This window comes from Mastigoproctus giganteus, chromosome 10 (assembly GCF_048544385.1).
Source record: "Mastigoproctus giganteus isolate SK-2022 chromosome 10, ASM4854438v1, whole genome shotgun sequence".
Classification (NCBI taxonomy): domain Eukaryota; kingdom Metazoa; phylum Arthropoda; class Arachnida; order Uropygi; family Thelyphonidae; genus Mastigoproctus; species Mastigoproctus giganteus.
In genome coordinates, this window is record NC_143584.1 from 126,121,802 (window position 1) to 126,141,508 (window position 19,707).

General features: G+C 36.6%; 1 protein-coding gene across 1 annotated transcript in view; it reads left to right on the forward strand.

Moving 5' to 3' along the window:
- The first annotated feature begins 288 nt into the window (after nucleotides 1-288).
- LOC150079274 (UPF0488 protein CG14286) overlaps nucleotides 289-19,707 on the forward strand; it is a 51,347-nt gene continuing 31,928 nt past the window's right edge. The window contains exons 1-3 of the mRNA XM_090383018.1: nucleotides 289-390; nucleotides 4,363-4,428; nucleotides 16,863-16,953. Coding sequence (XP_090239144.1) covers nucleotides 382-390; nucleotides 4,363-4,428; nucleotides 16,863-16,953 — 166 coding nt within the window. The 5' untranslated portion in view covers nucleotides 289-381. The remainder of the gene's footprint in view (nucleotides 391-4,362; nucleotides 4,429-16,862; nucleotides 16,954-19,707) is intronic.

A 19,707-nucleotide genomic window follows, 5' to 3' on the forward strand; every position in this document is an offset into this window, starting at 1 on the left:
AATGAGAAACAAGTTTGCAGTTTTCCAGGCCTGGGGGAACAGGCCTTCTTTGAGGCAGTGGTTGTATAGATTAAGAAGCACCTCTGGAATGGTTTCGATATGATAATTTGAAATGATATGAAATGACATTGAAATGATAATTTGATTTTTTTCAATTTTTACATGGATTTTTAACTTATTTTGGAAATTTTAAACATGTGCTTCATGTATTTGTGTTCTACCGCTAAACACGGTGGGTTTTAATTCCAAGCTTAAATAAATTTGTTGTTAGATGGCTTATGTATTTTATTTTAATGGCTAGTGATTTTGTTGACTTTGTGTTTATATGAATGTTTATTGCCTCTTCTGGGCTGATCTTGCTTCCTTGAAAGTTTTTAGAAAATGTCGACGGTAAGCGATTTTTAAGAAATGGTGGTTATATGTGCATTCATATATTAGGAATAAACACCTAGCAGCTTGAAAGGTTATTTAAGACTTTTAAATAATTTGAATAACTTACATATTTAGCAAAATTTTAGAATTTTTAAATCTCTATAGGGTACTCTAGTTCGCAGATTATTAGCCTGCTGTAGTTGGGTTAGTGGTATCCACCGCAAGACGTAACAAATCTAAGCAAGCACGCACTTGGTGTTTTGGATAAACAACTAGCACGTGTTCCTAGTGCAGATTAAATGCTATCTTAATGAATACTAAAACTCATATTTGCTCATTTTTATTTTATTTAACAGCATATATGTATTACTGGGACAATATATTTTCGAGCACTAGGTTTACTTCTCTAGTAAAACATACAGGGTCAAGCAAAATGTCTAAATTTAATTTATTTACAGTCTGCATTTACTGCAGACTAACAACAGATGTAACAGCTCATATAAAAATCTTAACCTTAAACACAACTTTATATATTATACATAGTGATAAGAAAGCCCTTGTAAGTAAATTACATTAAATCTATGAAAGACAGGAAATCCACCACTTCACAGTAGGACCCAAATTAATTTTTGTTGTGTTCTTTCCAGAACTTGAGCATTGGTAGTGCCACTTGGGGACCATATAGGTACTACATACACTGGTATTTTAGGCAGTAATAATTTTAAGCAATATTCACTAAATATTTAAAATTGTGACATTACAAGAATATGATATATCAAGCAGTGTTAATGGGAAATATTTGAATGATAATTGCAATGCAGTTGCTCAATTCTAGGATAGTAGACAGATAGGCAAGCAAGAACAGAGATTTTCCATATCTTTCAGTTTTGTCTGACTGTTTGGCTTCAGTGTATGTACTGTAAAGTACAAAACCAGATGTTAAAAAAGTAATGGGGGGCCTTTGAATCATTCTGGTCATATAGAGGCCTAGAGATGCCTCTTAAATTGCCTACTTTAAAACCTTCCATTACTAGTATGGAGTCTGACAGATGCTCACTTTTTTAAAATTTTTCTGTTTTTTTTTTAAATTTATAAATGAAATCAAATTCTCCTACATACTTTTGACCATCAATATTCTCTAACTGGTTATACTGTATTTTCTGTTTTCATTTTGATATACTATCAGTTATGAGACATTAATTTGGTGTATGGCATTTAAAAGATGTCAGGTAAGCAAAAGTGTCTGTCTTTCTTCTAGGCAATTTCCATTTCTGAGACATCAGTAAAGGTATTTAATCCTGCCATAGAGCTTTAATTTTGCTGGAAAAATGCAAACAGTTGAAAAAAAATGCAGATTTTCACTTCTGTATTTTTAACGTTTTAATTTTTGTAGTTAAAACAAAAAGGGGTATCACGCAAGTATCTTTGTTAAATTGATGGTGTGAGAGATGGAAGGTTAAATTATGTAAGAAAGATTTAATAAAGACACTCTTCCACATGAAGTGTTTTAATTATTTTATTGGAATGCAAAGGATAATTGGTGCAGTTAGATCCCAAACAACCCTAATAATTAAATAAAATTAGTTATGTCACGGATTTCAGTTTTGGGTTTGAGAGTACTAAGACTTGACCATGGGAGACCAAACTGTATACCATAGGCAGTCTTCTCTACCTACTTAGGAACTCTCTTCTACTTCAGCTAGGGTAGAGGTCCTCAGTGTAGTACAGTTTGGTATCCAATGTTCAAGTTTTAGAACTCCTTCCAAACATCCCCATATCTGGTGAGTATGGGCTTGGCACACCCAGGGTCCTGAGCTGGATATCATCATTCTTTTCTTTCTTGGTGATTCCTTTCTACCTCTCTCTCACTCTCAGGGTACTCGGGAATTTTTTTTTTTTGTCTGGTGCGGCATAAGCCTCACAGGCTTCCTTGCACTGTATGGCTAATAATAATAATAATAATAATAACTGAAAAATTCAGGTATGCAGATAGATTTTGATATTGAAATCCAAAATGTAGCCAATTTTATTTAGTTATTAAATAATTAGTTGTCATATATGCATACCAATAAACTAATTAAAATGCTTCACATGGAAAAGTGTGAAAACTCTATTAAATCTTTCACACTTAGTAGTTCTCTATGTAATTTCCATCTTGAGTTTAATTACTTAAAATTGTATTTAGCGCTGCACTGTATTGAGTTGTGCTGATGGTGGGCAATGCTTTACTGGTACAATTAACATAATTCGGTTGCAATATATATGTTTTATAAAAAATACTATTTTATGTATAATATAAAATGTAATGCAACACGACTAATATGCTCTTATTACACATTGGACAGTGATGAAATTTTGCAGCTGAACACGAAAAAAAAGAAAAAAGAATACATGTGAATTTTAGTATTCCTTCATCATTTTGGATTTTGATCTAAATCTATTGTTGATACAGGTACACCTGTAGCATAATTTGTTTCATCATGCAATTTTATTCATTTTTTTAAAATAAAAATTAGAATTTAAATAATGTTAATATAATTATGAACAACAATCTCCTCCATTTAAAATTTGTATTAGTCTTGTGTTCGATTTTTTTTTCTAAAACATATACTGAATTCCGTACAACAGAAACCATGTATCTCACTTGCTTCTTCATGATTACTGAAACAATGCATTTATATATGAAACAAGGAACCATTCATATTTCTTTTTAACTTAAGAACATTAATGCAATTTTTGTCAGGTATAAAATGTTTTCTCTTCTGCCTAACCAGTTATTAACTCTCTATCCTCATCATTTTAAAATTATAATAATAGAATAAATTGCTAGCATGTTGCTATTAACAAATAGAATCTTTATATATTGGTTGGAAATTTTTTTCCAGAAAGTCAGTTGGTGCTTGCTTTCATGGATGGTCTTCTTCATGAGTTGCCTGTCAAGTACCCATGTTGACCTTGCACCATAAAGCCTCCAAACAAACAACAACCTGTCAAGTACACCCACAACAATACTAATATTGTTCAGTCTCTGCAAGTTATTACATGAGATTGGCATAAATCCATAATATAATGTTTATTTTGATAATTTTTTGCAGCATAAAGTAGTTTATTGGTATCATGCTGTAGGGCACATACAAAGTATATTGGAACATTGCTTTTTACTGATCGTGAAATCATTTAATAGTCTGAAAAGTTTGCGAGGATAATTTTAGTGAATCCCATAGAAAATTTTTGTAAGTGGCAATTTCGTGAAATCATCACTCTTCATGAACCCAACATAGAGAATTTTTATTATTTTACATGTAAAAATACGGAAAGCATATTATTCTGAATAAAATTCCAATTTTAGTAATCAGTGGCTGCAAAAGATTTTTTGATGCAAACAAAAAAATTGATAGCACTTGTAGGAAAAGCTTTCTTACACTAAAAATAAGATATGCTTCTCAAACACTAAATCACAACCCTCTCTCTCCTCCCCTTCCCTCCCTCCATGTCTAAGGTAAAATTGTTAAATTAAGTATTGGTATAATATTGGCGAAGTCTTCGTACCCAAATGTTCGGGAGTGCAGTGGTACATGCTCTTTGAGTAAACTGGGATTCAAGCCCTTGACTGCTAAATATAGTCAATCTGCCAACCTGCAGTGAATCAGTGTGGCAGATTATGGTCCATTTCCCTCAACATGAATTGTTGAGGAGGCTTCCATCCTGCAGTGGATTGATGCTGGCTGTAGTTTACCTTTTTTTTTTTTATATATATAATATTGCCAATATGGATATAATTTTATAAGGTTTTCAGGATTTTTTTCATAAATGTGAAAATTACATATTTACTAATTTTTAACTAAATTTTACTAACTGGAAAAGGGAAATTTTATTTTCTTGATAAGATAAGGTTATATGGCAAAACTGAGATAAAGAAAATGACTTGACAGCTTATTTAAATCATTTATTCAGCTGCTATTTTAATTTCCTTTTTATACATTTTTGTAGAAAAATTTACGGAACCCTAAATCGAAGAACGCCAAGCCAGTATTTCATGCAACCTCAAATGAACAAGTAGGTATCTTATTAAATATTTTTCTTCATGATAGATTGTCTACTTTATTGTTAATCAAGAATAAAAATATGCAACATACAGAGAGGATTTTTGAGCACTCTGCAAGGGCATGGTTGCTGGGCTAGTGGTGAGTGGCACGTTACCTACCAACATTTTTGCCCAGCTGACTCCAGTGATAGTGCAATTTAATCTCTCTGAGATGATTGTCTCTGTATCCAATAATCCTCCTCATGCTAAATGATCTATTCTTATATCACAGAGAACTTTGTGCAGAGGATTTTTATTGTCTGAGGTGCAATATCTAATCAGGATGAGGTATTGTGTTGTTTTTTGTTTTTTTTTTACTGACTTGTGGACACCCAAGTCTATTAAAAAAAATCTTATTGTAGGAAAAAAAGTAAAAATCAGTCAATTTTTCTGTCATGAACTGACTAAAGGAGCAATTTGCTCAAAATTTGACCCTAGTTGTCAGATTTTGTAGGTGGTAATGCCTATACTATCATTGTTTGTAGCTTTAATGTTTTTCAATTTAATGTTCTCAGCTTTAATGATTTTACTGCCATTTTTGCAGTACTCTTCACCACTCCTTGTGTTGGGTGCTTAAGGGAGCTTTGAGGTGTACGTGCAATATGAACACCAATTTTGCCTGCTTTCACCTCTGTTACTACTTGTTGGTCTTGCTTTGATTTACTATTTCTAGTAATAGTCAATTTGCAAAACTTTATCCTGTACAAACAGCATGAACTTCTTGAATACCCTCTAGGTAATTCTTCAGTGGGTTAAGAAAACATAGCTAATTTTAATCCCTCAAACTGAGTCCTGTCTTATTTTTCACAAGAAAGAGTACTGCTCCTTTGCTCATCTTCAATGGCACTAAGATTTCTGGACAAGATTACATATCTCTACTAGAATTATCCTAAATTCTAATCTATCCTCTTCCTCTACATTAAAAAAAACTGGGTTTTCTTTTTTGCTCTTGGCATTACTCTTCTAAACAATTACTCACTTTGTACAAAACTGAAATCTGCCATACCATGGAATATTATTCTCACATCTGGAGCACTGCCCCAAAACCTCTTAAGCTGCTAGATTCAGTTCAAAGGAGAGCAGTCAGGTTAATTAATGACCTTACAAAGTCTTACAAAGTTTCTTCCCCCTCTCTGTTTCACTGACTCTCAGCTTCTCCTGCATCCCTTTTCTATAGATATTTCCATGGGTACCATTCTTCTGAATTGGCTGTAATTCCCCCACTCTCTTTTCCAAACACATGCTGCAACTATTCACTGTCCAATTCCAAATCCACAGAACTAGCCTTTTTTTTTTTTCTTCCTTGTTTATCCCTTCTGCTTCTGTTTTCTGGAACAATCTTCCTTCACATATTTCCTGAAGATTATAGTCTATAGAAATTCAAGCCTGATGTCATAAAGTATCATCTGTCTTCTCAATCTTCAATCCATACACAGTAATAAGTACTGTAGCTGTAATAACTTTTGTGTATGGTGTTTTCATTAGAAAAAACATTTTGTTTTGAATTAATTTATAAAGTTTTGAATCATATTCCTGTGTAGAATATAGAACTCACCTAAATAATCGTCACCTAAATTCCTCCTGATGCTTGTGGAATTATGTAGCACATAACAGTAGGGAAGAACATCTTGCTACAACATGATTAATACAAAGATAAGCCTGCCTGGAACTGAGTAAAGCATGGAAAGAGAAGGCTGCATATATCCACCTTTTCTCATCTCTCAGCAGCCTCTTATCACTGGAGCTAACCAAGCATAAATGCCAGTGAGCGATGTGCTGCTTGCCTTCAGCTTGATGGCTGAACTTCTGCACAATCATAAAAAATCCTCTTCTAGTTGTTTTTTAAAATTATATTACTCTGAAATAATGCAAAATGAAGGTAAAATACAGTATTCATCAAGTAATTATATCATTGCACAAAGGAAGTAATATACATGCTCGCATTTTACAAAAGAACAGCCATCAGAATTAAGCTAGACAATCTCAAACTAATTTACTTTTATTGTATTTTGAGTCAGGTAAGTTTGTAATTAGGTACAAGAATTCAAGTGGTATTTCTCATGATAAAAGTACTTATGTTTAGCTTTAACCTTCTGACAGACACTTTTGTATAATGCATGCTAAAGCTCTTTAAAATTAGCAGAGTGACATCAGTGTCAGTTTTGTTATTCCAATTATTGTTTCCTTTTTATTTACATCATTAATTTCGTTAGAATTTAGAAAAATAATAATAATATTCTTAATTTCCTTTTGGCACACCCATGCCTATAACACTGATTTTCTTGCAAACAACTTAATGAATGCATTGTTAGTGTTCATTTCTTGAAGTACATTGGCTTCATAACATTTGTATAGAGATGTCCAGTGAAAGTAGGCGCCTCCGTAGCCAGGTGGGAAGGAGCAGCAGTGCGTAGCACACGCTTCTTGATTAGACCGGGGTTCGAGCCCGTCACCACCAAATACGGAGGATGTGGAAAGGTCAGGGAATGACCACCGCATATCCCGGAGCAATATGGCCTTAGTTGCTAATGCTCCTAAAATCCAAATAACAAAACATAACAAAACCAGTGAAAATAACCACTTTTGTAGCAATGCATGCACCTGGTTTCCATAGCAACAGTAAAGAAATTTGGTACCCATGTGAAATAATCTTGGGTATCACATTTCTAGAGGATTTCAGCAGCAACTCCTATTTTGTTGGAAAGGATTATCATTTTCAGAATTAGTAGAGAAAATTATCTATGTGCTGCTTATTTTATTTGAAATGAAAAACAAGGATTATCAATGAGATATTATTATGAAAACCAGACAACTGCTGGCTTGCTAGCTGTGAATAGTACATTTTATATGTAAATGTACTATTTTTAGTTTGTGGTGTGAAAATTTGTTGATTATTTACTTGAGTGACAAATATATATATATAGGTGTGGGAAATAATTCAGCCCACCAGAGCAATTTTCAGTCTTTGATATTTACATAATTCGCTTTGGCGGTAGGGAGGAAGGAAGTTCTGAACGTTCTGTAGTTACTGATCACAGTAAAATTGGTTGTGATCACGTTCTTTGCTGAACTCCTAGAAAGACTGATAATGCAAATGATTTTATTATTTCAGTTCTCATAAGTTTACCTGATGACCATTCACAAATTACCTACATATACCGGGTGGTTATAAAATAAGTTTCTCTCCCTATTCAGGAGACCCTAGTGTCAAAATGGTTAGAGATAGCACTGTTAAAATTGGTGGGTATGTCATTTAGGGTATGGGGAAGCGATTTGTAGAAGAAAAAAAATTAATTCAAGTTTTGTGCCACCAGTGGACAAATTGGAACTGTAAACATGAGATGGAATACTTAACTTAGGATTAGATTTTAATATCAGAACTTAGAAATCTACAGATATCATTCTATGTGCTTTCCTTCACTTGAGATGACATTTGAAAATGGAGGACTGCGTGCGACACAGTTTCATGTATCATCTCATTGGGGATGTTGACTACATGCTGTTTAATGCTTGCTTTCAAATTGACAAGCGTCTGTATGACGGCACGGTAAACTCTATCTTTGGGGTATCCCCATAGCCAGAAATCACAGGGATTGAGATCTGTGATCGTGCTGGCCAGAACTGCGGAAAGTCTCTAGAAATGATGCGATCATTTCCAAATGTTGAACGGAGCAGTTCCTTCACTTGTCGACCAAAGTGGTGAGGGGCACCATCGTCTTGCATGAATATTATGGTCTCCAAGCATTGCCTCTCTTGCAGAGTGGGAATAATGTGATCTCTTAGAAGAGCGCAGTACCATGCACTAGTTACCGTACACCTTACGGGGCCACAAGGTGTAGACTCTTCAAAGAAAAATGGTCCAATTATAAACTCTGCTGTGAATCCACAACATACTGTAATGTATGGATTTGTAGTGGTCTTTCATGCACAGCAGAGGCGAGAAGTTCCCCATATTTGGCAGTTTTGTGCATTTACAGCCCCATGAAGAATGAAATGTGCCTCATCAGACCACAAGATCATTCGAGCCCATGTATCGTCAAGTTCCATGCGAGCCGGAAATCGTCTATTTGTTGTTGCTGATCACAAGACTAATTCTTTCACTACGTGAGTTTTGTACAGGAACCAGCGTAAAATTATTGGTTTATGTCTCCTGATACACCTCTGGCACTACTGACTGGTAGTATTTTGCATTCTGACTATTGCAACCGCCATTTCGTCCACTGCCTCCACTGATATGTGGTCGTCCCCTGCCTGGAATTACACCTAACTCCCCAGTCACTTCAAATCTCTTTATTAGTTTTCGAAGCCCACTGACGTCAAAGGTCTTTTATGCAAACCTTTAAGTTTCCGATATTCACGTAGTGCTGCATTAGCATTAATATTATTCTGGTAGAACAGTTTTACGAAAAGAGCACGTTCCTTTTTTGTAAGAGCCATAAGTTATTGACAGTGGCGTTGGCCTTTCTGCTTTTATCTAACAGGATGTCATTTGTGTAAGCAGCATGTCTTGAAGTAAATGACAACTTTTATATATGTGTAACGCTGTTTTCCCCCGGTGGCAGAAATTTAAACTAATTTTATTTCTTCTACAGATCACTTCCCCATACCCTAAATGACATACCCACTGATTTTCACAGCACTAACTCTAAGGGTCTCCCAAATAGGGAAACTTATTTTATAACCGCCCAGTATATGTATGTCAACAAACATATGATCTTTTATGTGGGCAGTGCAGTGTAAAGTTTAGCTTTGTGACATCAGTAGATATTTTCCTTTGAATATTTCCTCCCTTTGATATAGGGTTTGAACCTAGTCTGTTCATCATGGGATGGAATAATAATGGTTTGTAACTGCTGAGCATGCCATGGCTGCTAGGGAAGGTCAGATGAAATGTGGGAGGAGTTCTAACAGCTGTTAGTTGTTCTTTAACTTTTTGAATAGCGTCATAACAGCTTTGTCTCCCCTACTCATTATTCATTATTATGTAACAAATATCTCATTTTGTTTTATATATGTATGTTTTTTTTTTATATAAAAAGTAGTTTCCATAACTTTCACGTGCCCACATTGCATTGTAAACTCTTTATTTGACTTTCATCTCCATCTTGCATCCACTTTGATAAACACCTAACAAAATCTGAGTTATGTTAAGAAACATCTCGGCCTTTGATACCCTTGTGTCATAAAACCTTTAAGCAACAACAGCCTCCTTCCATTACATATTTGTGAATGGCCCCTAGCAAGATTATGCAAAGATTACCAACTTTAGTGTGTTGTTGTTTGTATAAAAACATATTCTTTAAAAAAATCACATATTTTCAGGGCATCTAGAGAAGGTGCCCTGAAAATTTAAGTGAGCATCATGTGAGACAGAGCAGCAGGCTTTATCAAGTGATGCAGCCAGCACCACTTTTATAAGGGTGACTAAAGTGGTCTCAGACAGTTTTTGAATTCTATGCATTTTGAGAATTTTGAGTCCCATTTTGAAATATGGGACTAACTGATGATGTTACCAATAGCAAATTCTAAATGGAAAGCATTCAGGGAAGTAATCATAGAAAAGCTACTAGGCTTTTCATACCAGTGAAGAAATATTTTTCAAGGCTTAGATATAAATGGATGTCAGATGAACTATTGAGACACGTGGCAGAGAAGAAATGTGCATTGAATACATATAAATTATCAGGTGATACTGAAGCCTATGGTATATATAAATTAGTCTGTAATAAAGTCAAAAAGGAGGTTAGGCAAGCTAAGGCAGTTATGACAAGTCTCTAGCAAAGAATGCAAAGCAAAGTAGCAAAGACTTCTATGCTTATGTTAACAGTAGAAGGAAGAGATCGAATCACATTGAGCCACTTGATGTCAATGGGTTAACTATTGATGATCTTGCTCAGTTTGCCGACAAATTGAATAGATATTTTGCATCTACATTCACACATGAGGAATTATTTAGGAGAGGGGAATGCCAGAAGTTTATCAAACTCTACCTGGAAGCTAAATGACTCTGTGATAATTGAAAGAGAAATTGTTGAAGCTGAACATAAAAAAGGCACTTGGGGTGAATGGAATCTATCCAATTATATGAAGAGGCGCCTCCGTAGCCAGGTGGGAAGGAGCAGCAGTGCGTAGCACACGCTTCTTGATTACACCGGGGTTCGAGCCTGTCACCACCAAATACGGAGGATGTGGAAAGGTCAGGGAATGACCACCGCATATCCCGGAGCAATATGGCCTTAGTTGCTAATGCTCCTAAAATCCAAATAACAAACAAACAAACAATTATATGAAGGGAGGCAGCAAAGGAGGTAAGAAAACCCTTAGCCATAATTATGAGAGCATATTTGGATTCAAGATCCTTTTTGAAGTGTCTGAAGAGGAAATCTGTTCTGAATTAAAATCCCAAGGTGTGACAGCTTTGAAATTAATATTCATGTGTATGGATGAGAAACTAGAAACATCATCCTGACCTTTTACTCACCAAGATCCCTAATAAGATCAAAGCTGGCTATATTTGTTGTGCATGTGTCCCAAACTTTAAGTGCCAGAAATATGGACACTTGCAAATAGAGATGGCTCCACAACAGGCTATCTTCATCTCTATTCCTCTGTTTTGTAGACTACAAAACAGAGGAATAGAGATGAAGAGAAACCAAAGGCCAAGGAAAAAAGGGGAGGGGGAACTTTTTTTTCCCCCTCGCCTTTTCCCATTACATATATGGGATCAGCGTTTTCATTGTTTTGGCATGCAATTTTTACTGCCGGATGCCCTTCCTGGCACCAACCCACACCCTTTATCCAGGCTGGGGATATAAAAGACAGACCTAATTTTATACCTAGGAATGAAGATAATGTCCTCAGACTGGAGAGCATACAAAAGCACTGTAGCAAAAGGGGAAATGTAGAAAGAAGAAAAAAGACAGATTGAAAGTTTATGTGTGGAAAGGCTGGGGGATAATAACAGATGTAGGGAAGCTAACAAAGAAGAGAGAAAGTAATCAGGATGGGAGTCCTAATCCAGAAAGTGTATAGTTTTTTCTGAACTTTATGTGATACCTGAGAGGAAAATGAAAGAGAAATTATGAGAGCATCCTTCAATTCAATTCTGTGAACTGGAGATATGCAAACAAAGAGGGGGAGTGGGAATCAGGTGGGCAGGAGCAGTAGTGCGTAGCACATGCTTCTTGATTTAGACCAGGGTTCGAGCCCGTGAGCCACCAAATACGGAGGATGCGGAAAGGTCAGGGAATGACCACTGCATATCCCCGGAGCAATATGGCCTTAGTTGCTAATGCTCCTAAAAACCAAATAACAACAACAACAGGGGGGGGGTGAATCAAAGAGTGACATGAGTAATTACAGACCTGTTAGCTTGACTTCTATTCCAGGTAAAATAATGGAGCTACTGGTTAAAGAAGTAATGCAGGACCATCTAGACAGGAGTGCCATTATATTGTAGTCACAGCATGGATTTTTTAAGGGACAATCTTGTCTGACCAATTTGATTGGATACTGTGATGCAGTAACAAAGTAATTGGCTTCAAAAAATAATTTTGGCTACAAGCTAGGGGGGGGGGGTTCACATTAGGAAAAAAGGTAAGGGGGAAAAAACATGAAATAACAGGAGTAAACACAAAGTAAACAACAATACAAAATAGAAATGTAAACTAAAATTACAATAATATGGGTAAAATAATACGGATTCGAATTAGTCTCAAATTGTGCAGTGGCCACAGTGAAGAGTCATTATAAAGGATCCCCCCCCCCCATGTGTGTAATGATTCATTGTGCAAAACGTAACGCACAGCAAAAGTTTCCACAATTCATTGTTCCTTCTTCCCAGTGATAGGAACTGGACACAGCCTCATCGAGGAGCATGGAATCAAAGCTTGTATCAGAGGAATCTCCCTTGGATGAGTTGTAGCACACTGCAATCATGGATGGCAAAACTTATGGCTAAACATCATAAGAAGACTGCACATTTTTTGTGCCCTTTGTTGGCAGCAGAATTATGAAGATCACTATCTAACAGCTGTATGGATCCCAACATTTGTGTGGGCAAAACCCTATCCAATAGCCTTAGCCTGTTGTGGGGGTAGGCACCAAGGCAAGATTGATCTAACACTTGGGACAGGGATCCTCCAACTACAGTGGTCCAAGAAGTTGGACCACTACAGTTGGGCTTAGAAATAATATTTACTATCATTTTTACAGAGAAAACTAGTTGCTTCTCATGAATGGCTAATGGAAGGCCTTTGATGCTATAGATCTTTGCCATTTGGGTGGTTGTGAATGTAGGTCGTAACTAAAATTCCAAGTTGTCCATTTGAATAGCGTGTATTCCCTGGTGTAAATGTGCTTAAGGTGGTGGTATAGAGCAGTGAATATCCATCCCTCTGTGAAATATAGAATTGATGGATAAAAACGAGCGACGATGTATATGCAACCATTGGAGTGGTCCTGCAAATGAATGAATGTTAGTTGCTGCTTCAGAATCTAACAAAACCTGCAAAATTTAGTTTGGAGGTGATCCTCATGAGGAATAAATAATATTCTGTGGTCAAAGACTATCCCTGAATCAGTATGCTGTTTGGTGGCACAGCTAGCAGACTCTTTTATTATTGGACACACATTAGTGGGATTATCCTTTGGTGAAAATGTTATTTGGTGAGATTTGACCAGTTTGATCAGGACACCAAATCCAAAAAGGTAAGCTTCTAGGTCTTGGATCTTGTTTTGGACCTTGGTATTAATGTTCCCCAGTGTATCTTGAGATATGATGCTGGTAAAAAGTTTGTCATCAGAATATATAATGATGTCATCATGACTGAACACAAAGGGAACAAGAACAGTAGAGAAGAGGATCCCAGACATAGTCCTAGTAAAGACATTCTCTGTATGCTGACAACAATAGTTTTTTTTGCCCAGTAATGCACAAGTAAACCACAGCAAATCTCTACTAACATGATAGCATTCATGCAGCAAGCGAATGAGCTCAAGGATAAAAATAGCATCAAAGCCTTGGATAATTTTGGCTGTAGTGGCTACCAAGTTCATAGTGGTCAATCTGCCTGAATTGGAGTAGTGAAATTGTGTTGGCTGTTCTGGCATTATATATTTGGTAAGAGTTTTAAGAAGGAATTTCTTGAAGAGTTTGAGAAGACTAGATGCAGACAATATTGGTTTAGTTGGAACTGATTTAGTTGTGAAGCAAACTAGCACTTTAGCAGTGGTTTCGCCATGTAGCTGTGCCATGTTGGTGGGAAAAACATGTTCAGTGAGTATTCTGTTGAACAAAGACAGGAGCAAATCAATAAGAAAGACTCGGAGACATTTTAGTGTAAACTCTGGTATCCCAGTTGTGGCAGTAGGCTGTCCATTGCACAAATCAGTTAATCCCTTGTAATTTGGATAGAGTTGATGGAATCAACTGAGATTGGATTATCAGGAAATTTCATTGGTACAGAGGGCCCTGCTGAACCGAGAACCTTGTTATATGATTGAGCTAGTCAATTTAGTCAAGACAGTTGGTGGCTGTTTGTGATTGGTTCTTTTGAAAAGGTTTTCCTATAAGAGTATTCTCCAAATGCTGTTTAATAACATCTCTGTGGCTGACTACAATTGATAAAGAGATGGGTGAATGGAAGAAGACAATGAGTGATTATCAATGGGCACCGATTTTTTATTATTTTTTTTAAGGCATATCAGGCTTAATGTCTAAGTTTTCATATGATATGAAGGTTGGTAGAGTGGTTAATGACAGTAATCAGGGTATGCTGCTACAACAAGATGTAAAAAAATTAGGTAGATGAGGTGAGAAGTGGCAGTTGAAATTTAATACTGAAGTTTAACATTGGCAAATGTTATAGTATCACACTTGGCGGAGATTAAAAAAGACCTGGAGGTAATTGTGCAGTCAGATATGGAGTTCTCTGAGCAGTGCAGAGAGGCAGCTAGGACAGCCCATGGAGTTTTGTCAGTGATATACAGGAATTTTTGCCAGAATGGATAAGGAGTTGATTCATTGAAGAGGCCTCTGGAGTCAGAAACTCTATAATTAATTTATGTTGCTACTAAAACATTGACTCAGATCGATAAAATGCCTTTATTCAACAAAAAAATAACAAAAATACACTGACTGTATAAACTGTATATTAAAATAATAATAAAATAAAATAAGATGGTATATAACAAGAATAAAATGCAATAAAATATAAAATTAAAAGAACTAAAAAGATGTTTCAAATCACTAAAAAACCACTAAAACAGGATCTTACGGGAGCAGCGGCTGCCTTCATCATCAATAATGGTTGCAGGTTATCCGACAATCTAGTTTTTTTTTTTTTTTTTTAATGAAAACCCCAAACCTACTGGAAAGTCTTGCTACCGCTCTAGTTATAGAGCAGTGCCATAAATGACATATACACGGAGTGGACACTTTATTAGGTACACCCATCTAATAGCGAAGATACAAACTACAGTACTGTACATATTAAAAATATCGTTCAAAAACGAACTTTCGGGACTTTTAACGTTTCAAATTCGTAAACGAGTGTCTTCTCTAAGATTTGGAGGCTATTTCCTTTCCCACAAAAGAAGTTTCGCACAATAGCATAATCACTTTTTTTTCTTTTATTTTCCTTTATCCATAAGTATGAGTATACATTAAAATTGCCTTGAGTGAAGCATGTGAACTAGACGATTTTATTAATTCGCGTTGCTACAATAGTAGCATGCGGCCTCCTCAGGAAATCCGGACAACTACCTTTTCCATATACCAGCATCTTCCCGTTTTGTTTATCCGCAACTTCCGGTTTCATTTATCCATAACTCTGGTTTGTGCATTTCTGTAAATTCCTATTATAGCATATAAATATTGGATATATAGGTATAAAAACAAGTCTGGCATAAATTTTTTTAAAAAAAGATTTCACATTGTAATGGATTCTTGATTGAAATGAGTGTTTTTGGCACAATATATGTACACATATGCCCTAGCAAGTCCGCGACACAAACTATGGCACCTGCGCATGGTCCACTTCTTGTGCGTTAGAACCGGAAATGGAACAAACCACTCTAAACCGTTCGTTTCTCCTTAGGATAAGGGCTTCAAAGAGTGGATGAATGCAACAACCCTTATCCCTATTAAGACTATAGCATCCAGGCAAACATATCCTTAAACTCTCTAGCCATTTCCGGTTCCAAAAGCCATGCGTTCTGTCCACGATCACGGCTTCTTTAGCTGTAATGCCATGCCCAGTTTCCCAGGCATGTTCAGCTACTGCTGAACCCACGTAATTGGCTGTCTTGAGGGCTCTGTTGTGTTCCCCCCAGGCGATCACGCAGCCTGCGTTTCATTTCCCCCACAATCTGGACACTCAGTTTCATATATGATCCCACTAGTGTCTTTACCTGCAATAGGATCTTTGATTGCGGACACTATTGTGTGCAGTCTCCAACCCAGCAGCTGCGCACAGCGCATCTTACACGAACGTAAAATACGGGAATGGGTTCAAATGCCCGGATAGTAGGGAATGTATGTGGTGGCAACAGGTGTAAAAGCATCCCTGCGACTGCTACTCATATCTCTTAAATACCCCTCAATAATTCTGTGGGGGTAACCACACGTTACTAGGTCAGCCATAACCCATTTAGTCCCGTTGCCCCTCTCCTCAGATGAAAGCAGTGGACCCCACCCTTCCCATTAAGGCCTTAAACACACTATTTTTGTGGCAATCGGCCTGAGCAGTTTTAAAGCGTGTGTGTGTATTGGCCACGACACAGGTTTTCTGTAAACCTTAGTTTTCAAGTGTCGGCCTTCTCTGTACAAACACATCTAGGAGTGGGAGGGCCTATATTCATCTGAGATCCAGGCAGCTTTGGCCATCACTTTTCTGGATACTCGTGTCCATTGTACTAATTCCAAACGTTCGCTCAAATGTCTGGAACTCATTTCTTTACATCTCCTGCACCAAATCTATAAATCTATATGCAATTTACCGATCCAGAGAAAGGTGGTGGGTATTTTGTAAATTTCAAAAATGATTGCTTTAATAGAGATAATAAGAAATTACACACAAACCAAAAAAAAAGTGAATAGAAAAATCATATTTATTGCTTGTTAGCACAGAGTAAATAATTGACCAATGCAACGTGTAGAGTGTTTTAGGTAGAATCATTTATCATCATTGTTTACTTTTATAACTTTTATTTGATATTAATTATTTTATTAATATAACTGTAGCATTTTCAGGTTTTACTCACATTTTTAAAAACTGATTTTCAAGATAAAATATTGGGTAAAATCAGGTAAAACTAAAAAAATAAAAAATGAAAAATTCTAATTGTTCTATTTTAGTAGGTACTATTTAGCATTTTGTTATAATTGTCATTACTTATTTTACAGAGTGTGGCCTTTACGTTTGACGAAGAAGTTCATTGGTGTATTCAGACCTTACTAGTAGGTTTATCTTCAAATCAAATGTCTTCAGCACAAGGTATTATTGTTCCTAATACAAGTGATTGATCACACCAATAATTTTGAGAGTCACTCTACAAGTAACACTTTCAATTTTCGATCATATCAATATACAAAAGTCACAGCAGAATGTTACAATATCAGTTTTTATTTATTTATTTTTTCTTAAGAATAGTTACAGCTATGTAATTTGGAAAATAAATTTATATTTTTTGGCATAGCTGGTTTAGTGTGACACCTGTCCTACAAGAAAGTATTTTTTGCACTTTGTATTAAAAAATGACAGTTATGCTTGGAGGTTTTTTTTTTTTTTTTTTTTAATGAAAACTCCAAACATGAGAGCTATTAGAACCTATAGTACATAGTACGGTGCTTGGGTTGGAGGTTGAGAAGACAAGAGAAGATATTTGTTGATATTACAACATTGACAAATGTAAAGTACTACATATGGGAAACAGCAACCCCAGAGCAACGTATCAACTCTGTGGTACTACACTGACGGTGTTAGAGAATGAAAAGGACCTGGGGGTGGTTGTGCAGGCAGATATGAAGTTCTCTGAGCAGTGCAGACGGGCTGCAAGAGTAGCTCATGGTGTATTGTCAATGATATATAGGAATTTTTCTAGCAGGGATAAGGAGGTGATTATTCCCTTGTATAAGGCAATGGTCAGGCCACACCTAGAGTACTGTATACAGGCCTGGTGGCTTCATTTCAAGAAGGATGTAGAGCTGCTGGAATGAGTACAGAGAAGGGCAACAAGATTAGTGAATGGAACAAAGGGGTGCTCTTACAAAGAAAGGCTTAAGTTTTGCAAATTACAGTGTCTGGAGACTAGGCACCAGCGAGGTGATCTGATAGAGTTGTATAAAGCCTTGAATGGTTTGAGCATGCTCAATGCTGATGGGATTCTTCCTCTTTAATCACCTGAGAGGGCATAAATTCAAATTGAGGAAACACAGATGTAGGATAGACGTGTGGAAATTTGCCTTTAGCCAGCGGGTGGTTGGTTGGTGGAACAGACTTCCATCCCTTGTCGTGGAGGTTGATAGCCTAAATAAGTTTAAGGCTCAGCTGGACAGGTATTTCGAACGAACAGAGGGGTGAAGTGGAAGTGGTTATTTTTTATTTATTTATTTATTTATTATTATTATTATTATTATTATTATTTTGGCTGATGCTGCATAAGCTTGCTTTCTTGCATCAAATGCCTCTACTAATGCTAATGCTAATTAGATTTCTGTGAACTGTAATTTTCATGAAATACTTATGAAGGAAGGTTGTTCCAGAAAACAGCAGTTGAATGAATAAACGAGGAAGATGAAAAGTTGGTTCTGTGAGTTTGAAGTTGGACAGTAAATGGATGTAGGCTGGTGGTGGCACATGTTCAGAGTTTTTAAAGAGAGAACAGGAATTATAGAAGCCAATTCAGAAGAACAGTGCCCATGGAAGTATCTGTACAAAAGGCATGCAGCAGAAACTGTACATCTATGAGACAGTGAGTGGAGAGACTCTGTTAAAGATGAGTCATTAATTAACGTAACTGCCCTCTTCTGAATGGAATCTAAAAGCCTGACAGAGGTTTTTGGGGCAGTGCTTCCATGGTACAGCGGATTTGTGATTTGTACAGAGTGAACAGCTGTGTGGAAGAAAAGTAACGCTGAGAGCGAAAGAGAAAACCAAGTTTTTTAGATGCAGAGGAAGCAATATTTGTAATGTGCTTGTGCCAAGAGAGATTAGAAGTCAGGGTAATGCCCAAAAGAGATATACAACTTTCCTAGAAATCAGAGTCACCAAAGATAAGCATAGGAGCAGAAGAATCCTTTTTGCAAGATATAAGACAAGACAGAGTTTTAGAAGGATTGAAATCAGCTAAGTTGTCTTTGCCCCACTGGACAATTACCTGGAGATTGGCATTTAAGGAATTGGTAGCGGATATTCGAGAAGTTGCTGATTGAGCATGGCAGGGTTTCTCAAAATGGAAAGTTGTGGAATGCAATGTGCTATCATTGGCAAAACTATGGATAGGATTTCCAGTTAAAGGAAGAAGGTCATTAATATACAAGAGGAAAAGAGTGGGGGAAAGAACAGAACCTTGGGGGGCACCAGCATTAGTGGAGAAGTTAGAAGGCAGAGAGCCATCTGCCATCATCCTCAGTGAGTGATCAGAGAGAAAACTGGATAACCAATTACAAAAAACAGTTGGCAAACCATAAGATGGAAGCTTGTTTAGCAGACCTTTATACCAAACACGATCGAAAGCCTTTTAGATGTCAAGAGCAACTGCTTGTGTTTCACCGAATTTTTCCATTTTTGAATTTGTCCATAAATGGGTAACATAAGCCAGAATATCACCAGCGGATCGACACTGACGGAATCTATACTGGCAATCGTTGATGAGATGGAAGGTTTCTAGGTAGTTTAAAAGTTGGCGGTTAATTGATTTCTCCATCACTTTAGAAAGAGTAGAAGTAATTGGATGGGAGGGATTTGTTGCCCTTTTTAGGAACTGGCTGGATATGAGCAAATTTCTAAGCAGAAGGAAAAACGCCATTGGAATAAGAAAGTGCAAAAAGGTGGCAAAGAACAGGAGTAAGTTCAGGAGCACATGTTTTGAGAACAAATGGAGAAATAGCATAAAGACCTGGAGCTTTCTTAGCATCAAGATTCATCAAAATCCTTCTAACATCCTTTTGATGGAAGACCACAGGAGGCATTTTATGGAGCGTATTGAGAATGGTGGGAGGTGTTTTACCAAGATCATTAATACATGAG